General features: G+C 44.1%; 1 protein-coding gene across 2 annotated transcripts; it reads left to right on the top strand.

Moving 5' to 3' along the window:
* The first annotated feature begins 929 nt into the window (after positions 1 to 929).
* Positions 930 to 8,331, top strand: LOC115112770 (uncharacterized). Of its 2 annotated transcripts, none has more exons than XM_029639777.2 (2): positions 930 to 2,262; positions 8,171 to 8,331. In XM_029639777.2, the coding sequence occupies exon 1, from the start codon at positions 943 to 945 to the stop codon at positions 1,924 to 1,926; it is 984 nt and encodes a 327-aa protein (XP_029495637.2). In that variant the 5' UTR covers positions 930 to 942; the 3' UTR covers positions 1,927 to 2,262; positions 8,171 to 8,331. The 2 variants fall into 2 exon arrangements, with proteins under 2 accessions (XP_029495637.2, XP_064869242.1); XM_065013170.1 differs by lacking the exon at positions 8,171 to 8,331 and adding an exon at positions 3,063 to 3,513.
* The last annotated feature ends 11,688 nt before the right edge of the window (positions 8,332 to 20,019 follow it).

Genomic DNA, 20,019 nt, shown 5'->3' with positions numbered 1-20,019 from the left:
TGCTCTAGTCGGCTGGCCCTCGCTACATATTGGTCGCCAGACCCACTGGCTCCAGGTCATCTATAAGTCTATGCTAGGTAAAGCTCTGCCTTATCTCAGCTCACAGGTCACGATAACAACACCCACCCGTAGAACGCGTTCCAGCAGGTATAACTCACTGGTCACGCCCAAAGCCAATTCCTTCTTTGGTCATCTTTCCTTCCAGTTCTTTGCTGCCAATGACTGGAACAAATCACTGAAGCCGGAGACTAATTTCTCCCTCACTAACTTTAAGCATCAGCTGTCAGAGCAGCTCACAGATCATTGCACCTGTACATAGCCTATCCAACTACCTCATCCCCATATTATTATAATGTTTTGCTCCTTTGCACCCCAGTATCTCGACTTGCACATTCATCTTCTGCACACCTGTCACTCCAGTGTTAATTGCTACATTGTAATTACTTCGCCACTATGGCCTATTTATTGCATTACCTCCCTAATCGTACCTCATTTGCACACACTATTGTGTTATTGACTGTACACTTGTTTATTCCATGTGTAACTCTGTGTTGTTGTTTGTGTTGCACTGCTTTGCTTTATCTTGGCCAGGTCGCAGTTGTAAATGAGAACTTGTTTCTCAACTGGCCTACCTGGTTAAATAAAGGTGGAATAAAAAAATAAAAAAGACCCCCAAGACTAAAGCCTATTTTCATTGCCATAATAAAATGTGAGGTTTCTGAGTTTGTGAGAACTCCCACTTTATTACGTCCTGAAATGTAACGTGCTAAACAATTTCCTTACTACACTATTTTGTTTTGTAATACATTTATTAATCAATGAAATGAGAAAAAAAAACATCAATATTGGTGCTTTGACGTCAGATTAATTCCCACAATGCATTGTAACACGCATGCGCATTTAATTCATTTACAATTTTTAGACAGCGATCTATGATCAAAGATGGCGGGCACCTCCGACCCACTGGAAGATATGCTATTTTCCGAGGTGGATGAAAAAGCTGTGAGCGATTTAGTGGGCTCTTTGGAGTCACAACTTGTTGGACAAAGCAACCCTGCAAATACTCAGTCGGAAAACAGAGGTGCTGGGACTACAGTCACTGCAAACCATCACTTAGGGAAAACGCTACCAGCCCAAGTGGGTAACGTTACTACACTAGTACAGCAGCAGCAGCAACAACAAGAAGGACAACATAAAGCTGGGATGCACCAGGAGATGAACTCTAACGAAATTAGCTCAGAGAAAACTGTTACATCTTCTTCGCTGAGTTCTATTCCGTCCTTTGAGGAAGCTTCCACCACTTCAGGGACTGGAGTAAACGCTACCAAGAGCGGTTTGCAATCACATGGAACATCATCTATCACAACACTACCTGCATCTGGTGGTGTAACAACTTCTCCGCTTGTCAACAGCAGTAGTATCATCATCAGCAGCACCACCCGAGGTTCCGCTCTGGCTTCAGGTCAGACTTCAACAGACAGTGTCGATCATCCAAGAAAACGCATAACTGCATCGTTACGGAGTGCATCGGCGGGAATACAGAGTTTGAACGGCACCGGAGGAGCGGTAACGTCAAGGAATAATCCCCCTGCCGCGGGAACTGATGCGTTGATTAATAACATTAGCACTGTGTCTAGCAGTGCAAGTGCAGCAAACTCAAGTCGGACCGTTGACGTTACATCTTGTGTAAATACGACGAATTTCACTTTATCTAGCTCCAGCTTTTCCTCAACTCAGTCAGCGATTCCCCTGGATAAGGGGACTCCTACTATTGCTTTGCAAAGACTACCAAGTCACATTGTAGCGAGCATCGCGCAGAATGGAAATGGCACTACCGTCTCGGCCTTGGTTAAACAAGGCGCGATAGGACCGATCACTTCTGCAGCAGCTTCGCAAGTGAACCACAAAAAGAGGGTTCTGAAGTGAAGTCGGACGCTCCCGTGCAGTCCAAAATAGCCATGTCCAGTCGGTTAGGTGTTGTCAATTCCGTAATAAACTCTGTTTCCTCTCCCTCTGCTGTTTTCAACCTAGCAGCGACTTCTACTGCAAGTCTTGTCATGGCAAAGCCTGCTGTCAATGTTGTTGGACAAACAACAACGGTTGGAGTGGTAAGGTCTCCGTCTGTGGCCACAGCTACACAGCCCCTGCTTCAACCAGGAGTCCAAGCAGCTCAAAGAATTGTTGCCCCCCAGCTGATTGTCAGACCCCCCCAACAACCACAGACGACCATTCAACTGCCACCTGGGTTTACCATCCCACCGGGTAAGGTGTTAGGAGGATGAATTTCTCTTCAAATCAGAGAGCGGGGAAATCTGCTCAGATCAAAACAATGAAACTGGGCAGGTCTTTTTGAGAGCCCTGTGCTTTGTCATTACATCAATGGTGTACTTTAATGTAAAACATTACCTGGACATGTGATGTGTTCCATCATCATTTCCCTGTTCACTTCCTCAAGATTCCCAAAGACACAGCAGCTTCTGAATGTGCTTTGGGCAAAGTAGCATTCATTTGATAAAACACCTGTCAATACAGATTTAAATCTGTATTTTCTGTACAGATTAAAGGAGTAGTTTTTTTTTACAACCAAATCTCTATTTTTGATCTAAATGTCATGTTATAGAAGGGTCCAGACACCTTTTGTGTGATTTCACATGTTTTTTAGAAACTTGCCCCAAACAGCAAATCCTCTTCTCATCCTCGTTGTGTAGTATAGAGGCCCTGAAAAAACACGAACAAAGGCTCCAAAAACAGATGCGTCCTTTTTTTGTCAGTATAGTGATGCAGGTCTTTAGTTGTTTTACATATGAAATTGTCCCATTCCGAACTTTATCCACATTTATATAGAATTGTTTTTGTGACAAGCAATACCTCTCCTTCCATTTTACAGGTAACTGTCAAAATAAAGGAAACACTTGAGTAAATTATGGATACAAAGCATACAGAAAGCATGGGGTGCTTACACACAGGAAGTTTCAGGCCCTTGTAGAATCTATGGCAAGGCACATTGAAGGTGTTACGTGCTATTAAAATGCTTTATGTTGGTGTTTTCTTTATTTTGGCAGTTACCTGTAGCAGCATGGAGAATGGAACACCTGGATAGGGGAAACTGCTCGAGTCACGCAAAAGGGAATATAATATTTTGTATAAAGTTCGGAATGACACAATTTAATGTGTAGAACATTAAAGAGCTGCGTCACTATACTGAGAGCTTTGCTTTTTCTAAAAATATGTATTTGGTTGTTTCTGGAGCCTTTGTTCATGTTTTTTGGGGGGGCCCCCCATACTACACAACACGGATGAGGAAGTTATTTGCTGTTTGGGGTAAGTTTCTCAAACACGTGAAATCATAAAAAAGTTGTCTGGAACCTAATAACCTATCATCTACATAAACATTTAAAAAAAGAGATTTGGTTGTTAAAAAAAGCCAACTTCTCCTTTACATCTGTATTGATTTTAAGTTAATTCTGTATAATGTTGAAGACGTATCTGAGATTGAATAAAGTTATTACATGATTCATGACACCCATTATCAACACAACACAAAGATCACAACCAAGACTGCATGTGAGCAAAATGTTCACTGCTCAGTTGGTGTGGTGACAAAAATGCCTATTGGTATACTGTATATAATATACAGTATATTTCAAAAGCATTGATAATATGACAGAACACAGTACACAATGGCATGCATCATTCCGGTTCTAAGAAAGTTCCACATCTGCTTGATATCACCCAATCAAATGACTTTTCTCACATCACAAGCATGTACATATTTTGCCAATGGGCAAGTTTAATGAAGTGGCAGGACATAAAAAACACATGAGACATGATCTCCTCAATTGGTATTCATCTCTCAAAGTTGTTACCATGAGCTGCATGAGGCACGGGAAAGAGCCACTCAAGTTCCATAAGGAACAATATCACTGTGTTGACCCAGCAGACAGATAGGCCTACTCATGCATTTTGTATGTGATCATGTTTTCATGTGGCTCAAAAACTTTGACTCAGTAGAGAATATGAATTAGAATTGGGACTTTAAAAAAAAATATCGACACCTAACCCTGATCAAAGGCATTTTGCTGATATTGTTCATTACGATAAGTAGCCTATACGAGAGAAATATGAAGTTTGAAATGAAATAAGATTGCTAATATGGGTGATTGTTAATGGGATAATTGATGGCTACAACCATCAAACTAGTAGTAGTTTAAAGGATAATTAAATTATCGTTATTGCATTAATTCAGGCAATTTACCGCAATATGGATTTTTGTCCATATCGCCCAGCTCTAGTGGAGATTAGACTTGCCACTGTCCTATAGTACTCTCAAAGTTACACATTTAAAATAAACAAATAGCGGGATATGCATACCTCTGGTATGATATATTCTGATTTGCAGAATCATTCAAATCTCAGTTAAATGGAGAAGAGAAGTTTCATGGAGTGCAGGGAATTCCTGGCCCAGAACACATCACTGTCTGGCAATTTATGAGTTTATGAGCATTTCTCAACCGCTAGACCATATTGCATCTCATCTCACCAATACATGCCTGAAGACAATCCACTGTGAGTGCTGCATATGTGCTCAGCGTGGCGCATGATTAGGTCTCCCATGTGTTTGCAAGCGCTAAATTAACAGTCTGAATGAATCCATGCTGTGTGCGTTTAAAAACAATGAGACAGTCATGCTCTGATGATTTGAGGCTCACTTTTATGACTGAGATTGAGGTTGTGTCTAAAGGACTTAGTGTTCTGATTGCCTGCTTTCAGAGGAATCAATTGAGGTTACTTGTTTATGAGTTGAAGGTGGCAAGTTGGCCTGTTTTTCTAACTCTGGGGTTTGAATGAGTAAGCACCTGTCTATGAGGCTGTTCAGGCAGGCTCAGGACAGTGAAGGGGACAGATCACATGCAAAGTGCTGTTTAAGAGACTATTTGGTTATGTTATTCAACCCTTATTTTCCCAGGTAAGTTGACTGAGAACTCATTCTCATTTACGGCAACAACCTGTGGAATAGTTACAGAGGAGGGGGATGATTAGGTGGCCATGATGGTATGAGGGCCAGATTGGGAATTTAGCCAGGACACTTGGGTTAACACCCCTACTATTATGATAAGAGCCATGGGATCTTTACTGACCACTGATGTGGCGTTTACACAGGCAGCCTAATTCAGATATTTTTGTATGCTGACTAATCAGATTAGCTCTGAAAAATATCTGAAATTGTAAATTGTATTTGTCACATGCTTCGTAAACAACAGGTGTAGCCTAATAGTGAAATGCTTACTGGTCTTTTCCAACAACAAAGTTGAAGATAAAAATACAAATACTGACACGAGGAATGAATACACAGTGAATATAATGTTTAAATAAAGATTAAACATAACATTGCTACTATATACAGGGAGTACCAATACCGAGTCGGTGTGCAGGGGTACGCGGTAGTTGAGGTGACTATTCAATGCCTTCAGAAACTATTCACACCCCTTGACGTATTCCACATTTTGTTGCGTTACAGCCTGAATTCAAATTGGATTTTCAAAAAACGTCTCACCCATCTACACACAATACCCCATAATGACAACGTGAATATATGTTTTTAGAAATTTTAGCAAATGTGTTGAAAATGAAATGCAGAAATATCTCATTGAAATACTTTGTAGAAGCACCTTTGGTAGAGATTACAGCTGTGAGACTTTCTGGGTGTGTCTCTGTAAGAGCTTTCCACACCTGCATTGTGCAACATTTGCACATTATTATTTTAGAAATTCTTCAAGCTCTGTCAAATTGGCTGTTGATCATTGCTAGACAACCATTTTCAGGTCTTACCATAGACTTTCAAATAGATAAGTCAAAACTGTCACTCGGGAACATTCACTGTCTTCTTGGTAAGTAACTTCAGTGTAAATTTGGCATTGTGAATTAATCTTGCCGTGTCTGATGGAAAACAGACTAAACCAGGTTTTCCTCTAGGATTTTCCTTGTGCTTATCTCCTTTTTGTTTATTTTTTCGTCCTGAAAAAAGCCATTCAACTTTTACTGTTTTAAGTCTGCTTTGGCCTCATGGTGAAATCCCTGAGCAGTTTCCTTCCTCTCCATTAACTCAGTTAGGAAGGACGCCTGTATCTTTGTGACTGGGTGTATTGATACATCATCCAAAGTGTAGTTAGTAACTTCACCATGCTCAAAGGGATATTCAATGTCTGCTTTTAAAAAATCTTTACACATCTACCAATAGGTGCCCTTCTTTGCGAGGCATTGGAAAACCTCCCAGATCTTTGTTGTTGAATCTGTGTTTTGAAATGCACTTCTCGACTGAGGGACCTTACAGATAATTGTATGTATGGGGTACAGAGATGAGGTAGTCATAAAAAATCATGTTGAACACTATTATTGAACACAGAGTGAGTCCATGCAACTTATTATGTGACTTCTTAAGCACATTTCTACTCCAGAATGTATTTAGGCTAACCAGTAACAAAGGGGTTGAATACTTATTGACTCAAGACATTTCAGATTTAAATGTTTTATTAATTTGTAAACATTTAGAAAAACATAATTCCACTTTGACATTATAGGTTATTGTGTGTAGGCCAGTAACAAAACATCTAAATTGAATCTACTGTATTTTAAATTCAGTAATTATGTAGTGTATGTGTGTGTTGGGGTGTAGGTACAGTATGTATGAGTGTGTGGGTAGAGTCCAGTGTGTGTGCGTAGAGTGCAAGAGAGTTAGTGCTAAAAGGGTCAATGCAGATAGTCTGAGTATCCATTTGATTAGCTATTTAGCAGATTTATGGTTTGGGAATAGAAGCTGTTCAGGGTCCTGTTGTTTCCAGACTTGGTGCATTGGTACTGCTTGCTGTGTGGTACTATAGCAGAGAGAACAGTCAATGGCTTGGGTGGCTGGAATCTTTGAAACATTTTTGGGCCTTCCTCTGACAACGCCTGGAATAGAGGTCCTGGATGGCAGCTCGCCCCCAGTGATGTACAGGCCCTTACTCACCACCCTCTGTAGCGCCTTGCAGTTGGGTGCCTTTCAGTTGCCTTACCAAGTGGTGATGCCGCCAGACAAGATGCTCTCAATGGTGTATCTGTATAACTTTTTGAGGATCTGGACACGTTCATTTTTCAGAGCAAGGTTTCCCAAAGTCGTCGTTGTCGCCGACATCAGATCCTTTCACATCAAGTTCCTCTAAGGCAAGGTTTCCCAAACTCGGTCCTGGGGCCCCACGGGTGCACATTTTGGTTTTTGCCCTAGCACTACACAGCTGATTCAAATGATCAAAGCTTGATGATGAGTTGGTTATTTGAATCAACCTTGCCTTAGAGGAACTTGATGTGAAAGGATCTGATGTGATTGGTCAAAATACCAATTAGTGGAAAGCATTTCAGAATGGAGCTCCCTGTGTAAACGCAGCCAGGGAGTCAGGACATCTGTTTAACGTCCCATCCAAAATTCTGAACCCACTTCAGGGTCATGTCCCAAATCACTGCCCTAGGGCATTTTTTAGACCAGAGGAAAGAGTGCCTCCTATCAGCCCTCCAACATTATCCCATCCAGGGACTGACTAGGACCAACCCTGCTTAGCTTCAGAGGCAAACCAGCTGGGAGATGCAGGGTGGTATGCTGTTGTTTCAGTTATTCCTCTGCAGAGATCTACACATATTGTAAGTCACATAGGGTCTACTTGTGTCTGGACATTACTGGTATAGCATACCCATTAGCCTACCCAAAATGTTCAGTGATTAAAGTAGCTTTTGTGTATTAGTGAGAAAATGTGTAGTATAATATAGTTACATTTTCTCTGAGTTAATCTAGAGGAGGCTTATGGAAATCTGTTTGAGGCATTTATGTTGAGTAACACATACACTGTGTAATAAAAGCTCTATCATTTCTCATTCTATTTGATGCTGATGTAAATGGAATGTATTGCTCTCATGGGCAGATTGAACATGGCATTAGGAAATCAGAATGAACATCAGAATTGACACTACTGTTTCATAAATCCAACGTGATCTCCTTGTCACTGGTCTCCTTGTCACTTTCTAGGGTCACTATGTGACTGAAATGGGTGCATTTCATTGACAGCCAGCCCAGGTGCCTTTTAGGTCAGTATATTGACTTTGACTGAGTATATTGTGTGTGATTGCTCTGTCTGCACTCTAGGAATGGTGTTGGTCCGCACTGAGATGGGTCAGCTGGTGATGGTCCCACAGCAGGCCCTTGCCCAGGCACAGGCCCATGCCCAGGCCCAGGCCCAGGCCCAGAACAACATCTCCCCCCGAACTGCCACCACCACTGCAGGGGCCACCTTCAGAGCAACTACCCCACAGGTAAGAGTTACTACCCCACTGTCACTACCACAGTGTGACATGCCCTTAGTTGTTCAGTGAATCAGTTACACAGAGGGATATATGAATTTAAAAATATGGATTTAGTTAATACCATTGAAAAATACAGTTGCTGAATGTATATATCCTCTGGCTTTTGGGAAACCCATCATTTGATATGCCTTTTGATGGAAAGGCCTGCATTGCATTGGATGTTGAAGTGGTCATCTATTTCATAGAAGACTAATCTACACACTGGGCTGCTCTAGGTAGCTAGGTTTTACCATTAGGTATAGTTGTAAAGAATTTGACTGTCAAATGTATGCAGACACATTCCCTGAGGATATCAAAAGAGATGAAGTGGTTATAGCCTGCCACCTAGCTGTCTCTCTGTAGTCTCACTTTACATTACTGAAGCCTCTGAGACAATTGGAATAGATTTATGGTTGTCGTTACACTTTACATTATGTCCTTCTGGTAACTGTAATTGCTGTAGTAACAACATTGTATTTGTATGCGTATAGTGTAAACTGTGATCTGAAACTAGTGAACAAAATATAATCTATCTGACTTACATTATGTCAGTTTAGACATGTAGCATTTGTCAGGTCTTTGCCGATTGAGCTTTTATCCAGACAGGTCTGTATTTGACACAAACATTTGTATTGTGTTTTTATGTGTAATTATATAGTATTATTTTGATAGAGCAGTAGCTCTGGATTAAGAACCTTATTTGAATGACTCTTCCGGGTCTCCTGTTTTCAAAATTTTATGTGCTGGTAAATATTTCATAGAAATGTGCTTATTATCACCTGTGTAAATGTTATTAATTGCGGTGGCGATTTTAGCATGTTAATCTTGGTGGGGCAAACTCTTTTTTATTTTTTTGCATGCCAGCAAAGCCACTACACAACACTAAACAATACATTAATTGCACTATAAAGGTGACAAACGGTGCCCACAAACTGTTAGGGCCTACATAAAGCTGTCCCAACAGCAGAGCTTTCTTTTCAGCACAATGGAGTGAATCCTTACCACCGCTACACCTGGCTATCAGCGGAGCCTTGTCTGGCAGCTAAACAGTTAATTCAGCCTCATTTACTGCCTTTTTAAAAAACATAGCTCATATGTCTGACTTGCTTAAAAAAAATGTGGTTTCTACTGAAAATTGAGATGTACAAACTATGGCATAAGGGAATGATGAGCTGATAAGAGGCAGTCCGTCCTTTCGATTAAGACATTAAAGAGCGAGCTAAGAAGGACATAGTCAATATATCTATTTGTTCAGCACTTTTGAAATGTACAGCGACAGAATTCAGAACATAGGCCTTTCTTACAGTTTCATACACCAAGTCAGAACCATAGAATAAATAAAGGGGGCATATAAACAGACAATGAAATCTCTTACAATATTCAAGGATATTTCTCTAAAACAGGCTATAGGCTCCATGTGCACCACCAGTTATGAGGGGGTGCATATTGGCTACTAACAGCTTACTACACAACATACACTTAGTATCACTTTCTTAGCTACAGTATACAGTTGAAGTCGGAAGTTTACATACACCTTAGCCAAATACATTTAAACTCAGTTTTTCCACCATTTCTGACATTTAATTCTAGTACAAATTCCCTGTCTTAGGTCAGTTAGGATCACCACTTTATTTTAAGAATGTGAAATGTCAGAATAATTGTGGAGAGAATGATTTATTTAAGCTTTTATTTATTTCATCACCTTCCCAGTGGTTCCGAAGTTTGCATACACTCAATTAGTATTTGGTAGCATTGCCTTTAAATTGTTTAACTTGGGTCAGATGTTTCGGGTAACCTTCCACAAGCTTCCCACAATAAGTTGGGTGAAATTTGGCCCATTCCTCCCGACAGAGCTGGTGTAACTGAGTCAGGTTTGTAGGCCTCCTTGCTCGAACACGCTTTTTCAATTCTGCCCACAAATTTTCTATAGGATTGAGGTCCGAGCTTTGTGATGGCCACTCCAATACCTTGGCTTTGTTGTCCTTAAGCCATTTTGCGACAACTTTGGAAGTCTGCTTGGGGTCCTTTGCGACCAAGCTTCAACTTCCTGACTGATGTCTTGAGATGTTGCTTCAATATATCCACATAATTTTCCTACCTCATGATGCCATCATGCACCTGTCCCTCCTGCAGCAAAGCACCCCCACAACAAGATGCTGCCACCCCCGTGCTTCCCGGTTGGGATGGTGTTCTTCAGCTTGCAAGCATCCCCCTTTTCCTCCAAACATAACAATGGTCATTATGGCCAAACAGTTCTATTTTTGTTTCATCAGACCAGAGGACATTTCTCCAAAAAGTACAATCTTTGTCCCCATGTGCAGTTGCAAACCACAGCCTGGCTTTTTTTATGGCAGGTTTTGGAGCAGTGGCTTCTTCCTTGCTGAGCGGCCTTTCAGGTTATGTCAATATAAGGACTTGTTTTACTGTGGATATAGATACTTTTGGATCTGTTTCCTCCAGCATCTTCACAAGGTCCTTTGCTGTTGTTCTGGGATTGATTTGCACTTTTCGCACCACAGTACGTTCATCTCTAGGAGACAGAACACAGCCAACAGTGAGGTCTTGGCTGATTTCTTTAGAATTTCCCATGATGTCAAGCAAAGAGGCTCTGAGTTTGAAGGTAGGCCTTGAATACATCCACAGGTACACCTCCAATTGACTCAAATTATGTCAATTAGCCTATCAGAAGCTTCTAAAGCTATGACATCATTTTCTGGAATTTTCCAAGCTGTTTAAAGGCACAGTCAACTTAGTGTATGTGAACTTCTGACCCACTGGAATTGTGATACAGTGTATTATAAGTGAAAAATTCTGTCTGTAAACAATTGTTGGAAAAATGTATTGTGTCATGCAAGAAGTAGATGTCTTAACCGACTTGCCAAAACTATAGTTTGTTAACAAGAAATTTGTGGAATGGTTGAAAAACAAGTTTTAATGACTCCAACCTAAGTGTATGTCGACTTCCGAGTTCAACTGTACATATCTCCCTGGGATATTACATAATTTATGCAGTAGCATACAATACATTTCTGGACTCACCATTGTTGTGCTGCTCACTGAACAGGAAGGTGGTCCTTCTTCTCGGCAAATTATGTCATAAAACTTTGTCATCAAAGTCTGGCATTCTCTGGAATTATGGTGCTTTCAAGACAACTGGGAACTCGGTAAAAAACAAGGTTGAATCATTACGTCAGTGATCTTCAGGTCGGAGCTCTAGAAAGAGGCCCAAGTTCCCAACTTGGAATTCCTGGTTGGATGACCGTTCAAAACGTATTTTTCCCATCTGAGCTCGTTTTTTCCGTGTTCCCAATTGTCTTGAACTCACTGATGACTGAGATGGTTTTGTTTCCAGTTTCCAGTTGTTTTGAACACTGCATAAGTCATGCTGCTGGATTGACAGCATGGCCAGTGTATTCAACCTTTTGTGGCCCATGGTATTGCATGTGAATGTTTATCCTTTTAAGCTTGGAAATTAGACCCTTAAACCCAGACTTGGACCACACACCCTCTCCACCGAATAGCAGGCAGAGGAAGTAAAATAGTGATTGCTTTTAAACGCTTGCAGTTAGCCACTGATTCCTTCCAAACTACTCATTGTTGAATTTGCGATTTCCAACTTGTGTAATGTTTATGTCCAATGGGCGATAATCACCGATACGTTTTAGCTATAATTTCTCTTCATATGACAATGATTGAAAAAGAGTTACCAGTAGATTGTCGACAGGATTCAAATTGATGACTGCTTGCCTAGCTTGCTAGCTAAGATTTTGAAAGTATGATGTTGACATGATCAGTCCAATCCAAGCTATGGTAGATATAGTGTAACGTGATTTGAAGTCCTTTTATATGTGGCGACCTTGAGCCTCACTTGGATGGGCACTTCATCATGTAAATCTATGGCAGCACCCAAGGGGGCTTGAACTGCCTTGGTCACCCTGTAGGTTCTGAGGTGACATTGTGTCCCATGAGTGACAGAACACTGAGCCAATCACAGTGCAACTAGAGAAGATTACCAACGCCTACCCTCTGTATTTTCTGCTGGCTGCCGCTCCACCACAGAAAAAGCTGAGCAAGGCTGAAACACATGCATTTTGGAACTGCCTTACTCAACAAAGAAAAAAGAGACCATGTTTGTATGCGGCTTTATTTTGTTATATATTTTTTTGCATTGTTTGCAAACTGATATGTGACACGTATTAATGACAAAATAACATGCCAAACAGGCAACTAATTATCAAATCATATCAAATCAAATTTATTTATACAGCCCTTCGTACATCAGCTGATATCTCAAAGTGCTGTACAGAAACCCAGCCTAAAACCCCAAACAGCAAGCAATTATTTATTTTAAAAATATGTCATCGCTGATTCATTGTGAAGCTTATTGTATTGAATCGATATTGTATTGTCATATTTTTTTACGACTCTTGTTGGACAACTTGTCAGTAGACGTGTCTGTTGAACTTTCAACAGAAAGGGTTTGTGGAATGGCGATTTGACGTGTCAATATGAGATATCCTGTCTGGTACCTGCAGGCAATAACATATAAATTCCACCAGGGGGCAGCATTTCCTTGACATGCATAATTCACCTGAACAAAAGAGCATTGCAATACCTTTGATTACCATTGTGTGTCATTATACCTGTATTTAGCCTCTATTTCTGTGTGATTGCAAGTCAATGGATTGTTACTCATTTGAAAAATAATAGCATTATAAAATAGATATATGAGAATTACAAGGTAAAATGGTAATTGCATTGTAGTAACCTAAGTACGTGTTTGTTACTGGAGGACAACTCAAGACACTATGGTACCAGTATGCTCAGACTTGGCATATAATTACTTTCACACGAGCCGTAGAAATTAAGACGGTTATCTTTGAGTTGCTGAACTTGTTACCCTTCTTCCTACCGGTTCATCCTGAGATAAACACTGTAACAAGTTATTGCAGAGTTGGTTGTGATAGTGATTTAGGCTCAGAGTAAATCGAAAGTTCAAAACTGTCACTGATAGCAGATTAGTGAGCTGCCAGCATTGACATAAACATCAACACATGAAAAGAAGAGGAGCTGGAATATGAAAGGGAATGGTGTTTATTCCTGTGCTCCTCTCCTCTCTGTCAGGCTGTCTGTCTCTCCTGTGACCGTGAGGGAAAACGGAAGGCATTTCGAGCCGAGCTCCTTCCTTCGACATGTGTTAAATCATTCATCATCCAACTGCCTGATTGATTTAAAAAGCTAACAACGCTTTAGCTGGTGAATGAGAATGTGTTAGGAAGGCATGACTGGCGGGGTGATGCACCCCCCGGCTCTTCCACCCTTGTGAGCCCCATTCTCTTCCCACCTAACTGCACATTCTTTGAGCCCTCAAAACTTTCTGCTAAGGAGAGACTCGGAGGGAGGAGCCCTCTTCATCTAACCCCTTTCCCCTCTTCATTCTCCCCTTTCCTGTCTCCCATCTCCCCTCTCTCGGTTGGCTGTGTGTGTGTGTGTGTGTGTGTGTCCGTACGTGCGTGCGTCATTTAGTGAACCACTGCTGTCATTAGCTGGCCAACTTTCTCGGAGAGAAATAGGCCTCTTCCTACACATTATCTGAAGCAGCCGCTCTGAGTCGACACCAAGCATGTCAATCATCAGACTGACAGCACTTCTACCTGAGAGCTGACCTTAATGTCTCCCTGTTGTTCACTTTGTATACAGTGGGGCAAAAAAGTATTTAGTCAGCCACCAATTGTGCGAGTTCTCCCACTTAAAAAGATGAGAGAGGCCTGTCATTTTCATCATAGGTACACTTCAACTATGACAGACAAAATGGGGGGGGGGGGGGGGTCCAGAAAATCACATTGTAGAATTTTTTATGAATTTATTTGCAGATTATGGTGGAAAATAAGTATTTGGTCACCAACAAACAAGCAAGATTTCTGGCTCTCACAGACCTATAACTTCTTCTTTAAGAGGCTCCTCTGTCCTCCACTCGTTACCTGTATTAATGGCACTTGTTATCAGTATAAAAGACACCTGTCCACAACCTCAAACAGTCACACTCCAAACTCCACTATGGCCAAGACCAAAGAGCTGTCAAATGACACCAGAAACAAAATTGTAGACCTGCACCAGGCAGGGAAGACTGAATATGCAATAGGTAAGCAGCTTGGTTTGAAGAAATCAACTGTGGGAGCAATTATTAGGAAATGGAAGACATACAAGACCACTGATAATCTCCCTCTATCTGGGGCTCCATGCAAGATCTCACCCCGTGGGGTCAAAATGATCACAAAAATCTCAGAACCACACGGGGGGACCTAGTGAATGACCTGCAGAGAGCTGGGACCAAAGTAGCAAAGCCTACCATCAGTAACACACTACGCCGCCAGGGACTCAAATCCTGCAGTGCCAGACGTGTCCCCCTGCTTAAGCCAGTACATGTCCAGGCCCGTCTGAAGTTTGCTAGAGAGCATTTGGATGATCCAGAAGAAGATTGGGAGAATGTCATATGGTCAGATGAAACCAAAATATAACTTTTTGGTAAAAACTCAACTCGTCGTGTTTGGAGGACAAAGAATGCTGAGTTGCATCCAAAGAACACCATACCTACTGTGAAGCATGGGGGTGGAAACATCATGCTTTGGGGCTGTTTTTCTGCAAAGGGACCAGGAAGACTGATCCGTGTAAAGGAAAAAATGAATGGGGCCATGTATCGTGAGATTTTGAGTGAAAACCTCCTTCCATCAGCAAGGGCATTGAAGATGAAACGTGGCTGGGTCTTTCAGCATGACAATGATCCCAAACACACTGCCCGGGCAACGAAGGAGTGGCTTCGTACGAAGCATTTCAACGTCCTGGAGTGGCCTAGCCAGTCTCCAGATCTCAACCCCATAGAAAATCTTTGGAGGGAGTTGAAAGTCTGTGTTGCCCAGCAACAGCCCCAAAACATCACTGCTCTAGAGGAGATCTGCATGGAGGAATGGGCCAAAATACCAGCAATAGTGTGTGAAAGCCTTGTGAAGACTTACAGGAAACGTTTGACCTCTGTCATTGCCAACAAAGGGCATATAACAAAGTATTGAGATAAACTTTTGTTATTGACCAAATACTTATTTTCCACCATAATTTGCAAATAAATTCATTAAAAATCCTACAATGTGATTTTCTGGATTTGTTTTCTCATTTTGTCTGTCATAGTTAAAGTGTACCTATGATGAAAATTATAGGCCTCTCTCATCTTTTTAAGTGGGAGAACTTGCACAATTGGTGGCTGACTAAATACTTTTTTGCCCCACTGTATGTATATATAAGTGAGAGCTGAGGGCCAGGGACAGAGGGCCTCATCCCCTCCGACCCCTCCTGGTGGCAAGCCTGGTCCAGGCTGGCAGAGTGGGCTGTATGCCGGTACCGCCATGGGGCACCAGCATGGTACTATGTTACTTAGTGCCCAACCACAGCCCTCCTACCAGCATGGTACTATGTTACTTAATGCCCAAACACAGCCCTCCTATCAGCATGGTACTATGTTACTTAATGCCCAACCACAGCCCTCCTACCAGCATGGTACTATGTTACTTAATGCCCAACCACAGCCCTCCTATCAGCATGGTACTATGTTACTTAGTGCCCAACCACTGCCCTCCCACCCGCATGGTACTGTGTTACTTAGTGCCCAGCCACAGCCGTCCTACCAGCATGGTACTGTGTTACTTAGTGCCCAGCCACAGCCCTCCTACCAGCATGGTACTTTGTTACTTAGTCCCCAGCCCTCCTACCAGCATGGTACTGTGTTACTTAGTGCCCAACGACTGCCCTCCTACCAGCATGGTACTGTGTTACTTAGTGCCCAGCCACAGCCCTCCTACCAGCACGGTACTTTATTACTTAGTGCACAGCCCTCCTACCAGCATGGTACTGTGTTACTTAGTGCACAGCCCCAGCCCTCCTACCAGCATGGTACTGTGTTACTTAGTGCCCAAACCCAGCTCTCCTACCAGCATGGTACTGTGTTACTTAGTGCCCAGCCCCAGCCCTCCTACCAGCATGGTACTGTGTTACTTAGTGCACAGCCCCAGCCCTCCTACCAGCATGGTACTGTGTTACTTAGTGCCCAAACCCAGCTCTCCTACCAGCATGGTACTGTGTTACTTAGTGCACAGCCCCAGCCCTCCTACCAGCATGGTACTGTGTTACTTAGTGCCCAAACCCAGCCCTCCTACCAGCATGGTACTGTGTTACTTAGTTCCCAGCCCTCCTACCAGCATGGTACTGTGTTACTTAGTTCCCAGCCCCAGCCCTCCTACCAGCATGGTAGTGTGTTATAGTGACCAGCCCCAGCCCTCCTACCAGCATGGTACTGTGTTACTTAGTGACCAGCCCTCCTACCAGCATGGTACTGTGTTACTTAGTGACCAGCCCCAGCCCTACTACCAGCATGGTACTGTGTTACTTAGTGCACAGCCCCAGCCCTCCTACCAGCATGGTACTGTGTTACTTAGTGGCCAGCCCCAGCCCTCCTACCAGCATGGTACTGTGTTACTTAGTGCCCAGGCACAGCCCTCCTACCAGCATGGTAGTGTGTTATAGTGCCCAGCCCCCTACCAGCATGGTACTGTGTTACTTAGTGCACAGCCCTCCTACCAGCATGGTACTGTGTTACTTAGTGCACAGCCCTCCTACCAGCATGGTACTGTGTTACTTAGTGCCCAGCCCTCCTACCAGCATGGTACTGTGTTACTTAGTGCCCAGCCCCAGCCCTCCTACCAGCACGGTACTGTATTACTTAGTGCACAGCCCTCCTACCAGCATGGTACTGTGTTACTTAGTGCACAGCCCCAGCCCTCCTACCAGCATGGTACTGTGTTACTTAGTGCCCAAACCCAGCTCTCCTACCAGCATGGTACTGTGTTACTTAGTGCCCAGCCCCAGCCCTCCTACCAGCATGGTACTGTGTTACTTAGTGCCCAAACCCAGCCCTCCTACCAGCATGGTACTGTGTTACTTAGTGCACAGCCCCAGCCCTCCTACCAGCATGGTACTGTGTTACTTAGTGCCCAAACCCAGCCCTCCTACCAGCATGGTACTGTGTTACTTAGTTCCCAGCCCTCCTACCAGCATGGTACTGTGTTACTTAGTTCCCAGCCCCAGCCCTCCTACCAGCATGGTAGTGTGTTACTTAGTGACCAGCCCCAGCCCTCCTACCAGCATGGTACTGTGTTACTTAGTGACCAGCCCTCCTACCAGCATGGTACTGTGTTACTTAGTGACCAGCCCTACTACCAGCATGGTACTGTGTTACTTAGTGCACAGCCCCAGCCCTCCTACCAGCATGGTACTGTGTTACTTAGTGGCCAGCCCCAGCCCTCCTACCAGCATGGTACTGTGTTACTTAGTGCCCAGGCACAGCCCTCCTACCAGCATGGTAGTGTGTTACTTAGGGCCCAGCCCCCCTACCAGCATGGTACTGTTCTTACTTTAGTGCCCAAACCCAGCCCTCCTACCAGCATGGTACTGTGTTACTTAGTTCCCAGCCCTCCTACCAGCATGGTACTGTGTTACTTAGTTCCCAGCCCCAGCCCTCCTACCAGCATGGTAGTGTGTTACTTAGTGACCAGCCCCAGCCCTCCTACCAGCATGGTACTGTGTTACTTAGTGACCAGCCCTCCTACCAGCATGGTACTGTGTTACTTAGTGACCAGCCCCAGCCCTACTACCAGCATGGTACTGTGTTACTTAGTGCACAGCCCCAGCCCTCCTACCAGCATGGTACTGTGTTACTTAGTGGCCAGCCCCAGCCCTCCTACCAGCATGGTACTGTGTTACTTAGTGCCCAGGCACAGCCCTCCTACCAGCATGGTAGTGTGTTACTTAGTGCCCAGCCCCCCTACCAGCATGGTACTGTGTTACTTAGTGCACAGCCCTCCTACCAGCATGGTACTGTGTTACTTAGTGCACAGCCCTCCTACCAGCATGGTACTGTGTTACTTAGTGCCCAGCCCTCCTACCAGCATGGTACTGTGTTACTTAGTGCCCAGCCCCAGCCCTCCTACCAGCACGGTACTGTATTACTTAGTGCACAGCCCTCCTACCAGCATGGTACTGTGTTACTTAGTGCACAGCCCCAGCCCTCCTACCAGCATGGTACTGTGTTACTTAGTGCCCAAACCCAGCTCTCCTACCAGCATGGTACTGTGTTACTTAGTGCCCAGCCCCAGCCCTCCTACCAGCATGGTACTGTGTTACTTAGTGCCCAAACCCAGCCCTCCTACCAGCATGGTACTGTGTTACTTAGTGCACAGCCCCAGCCCTCCTACCAGCATGGTACTGTGTTACTTAGTGCCCAAACCCAGCCCTCCTACCAGCATGGTACTGTGTTACTTAGTTCCCAGCCCTCCTACCAGCATGGTACTGTGTTACTTAGTTCCCAGCCCCAGCCCTCCTACCAGCATGGTAGTGTGTTACTTAGTGACCAGCCCCAGCCCTCCTACCAGCATGGTACTGTGTTACTTAGTGCCCAACGACTGCCCTCCTACCAGCATGGTACTGTGTTACTTAGTGCCCAGCCACAGCCCTCCTACCAGCATGGTACTGTGTTACTTAGTGCACAGCCCTCCTACCAGCATGGTACTGTGTTACTTAGTGCCCAGCCACAGCCCTCCTACCAGCATGGTACTGTGTTACTTAGTGCCCAGCCCTCCTACCAGCATGGTACTGTGTTACTTAGTGCCCAGCCCCAGCCCTCCTACCAGCATGGTACTGTGTTACTTAGTGCCCAGCCCCAGCCCTCCTACCAGCATGGTACTGTGTTACTTAGTGCCCAAACCCAGCCCTCCTACCAGCATGGTACTGTGTTACTTAGTGCCCAGCCCTCCTACCAGCATGGTACTGTGTTACTTAGTGCCCAGCCCTCCTACCAGCATGGTACTGTGTTACTTAGTGCACAGCCCTCCTACCAGCATGGTACTGTGTTACTTAGTGCCCAGCCCCAGCCCTCCTACCAGCATGGTACTGTGTTACTTAGTGCACAGCCCTCCTACCAGCATGGTACTGTGTTACTTAGTGCACAGCCCCAGCCCTCCTACCAGCATGGTACTGTGTTACTTAGTGCCCAAACCCAGCTCTCCTACCAGCATGGTACTGTGTTACTTAGTGCCCAGCCCCAGCCCTCCTACCAGCATGGTACTGTGTTACTTAGTGCCCAAACCCAGCCCTCCTACCAGCATGGTACTGTGTTACTTAGTGCACAGCCCCAGCCCTCCTACCAGCATGGTACTGTGTTACTTAGTGCCCAAACCCAGCCCTCCTACCAGCATGGTACTGTGTTACTTAGTTCCCAGGCCTCCTACCAGCATGGTACTGTGTTACTTAGTTCCCAGCCCTAGCCCTCCTACCAGCATGGTAGTGTGTTACTTAGTGACCAGCCCCAGCCCTCCTACCAGCATGGTACTGTGTTACTTAGTGCCCAGCCCCAGCCCTCCTACCAGCATGGTACTATGTTACTTAGTGCCCAACGACTGCCCTCCTACCAGCATGGTACTGTGTTACTTAGTGCCCAGCCACAGCCCTCCTACCAACATGGTACTGTGTTACTTAGTGCCCAGCCACAGCCCTCCTACCAGCATGGTACTGTGTTACTTAGTGCACAGCCCTCCTACCAGCATGGTACTG

The sequence above is a fragment of the Oncorhynchus nerka genome, linkage group LG28 (assembly GCF_034236695.1).
Source record: "Oncorhynchus nerka isolate Pitt River linkage group LG28, Oner_Uvic_2.0, whole genome shotgun sequence".
NCBI lineage: Eukaryota > Metazoa > Chordata > Actinopteri > Salmoniformes > Salmonidae > Oncorhynchus > Oncorhynchus nerka.
This window is presented reverse-complemented; position numbering and strand designations above follow the sequence as displayed.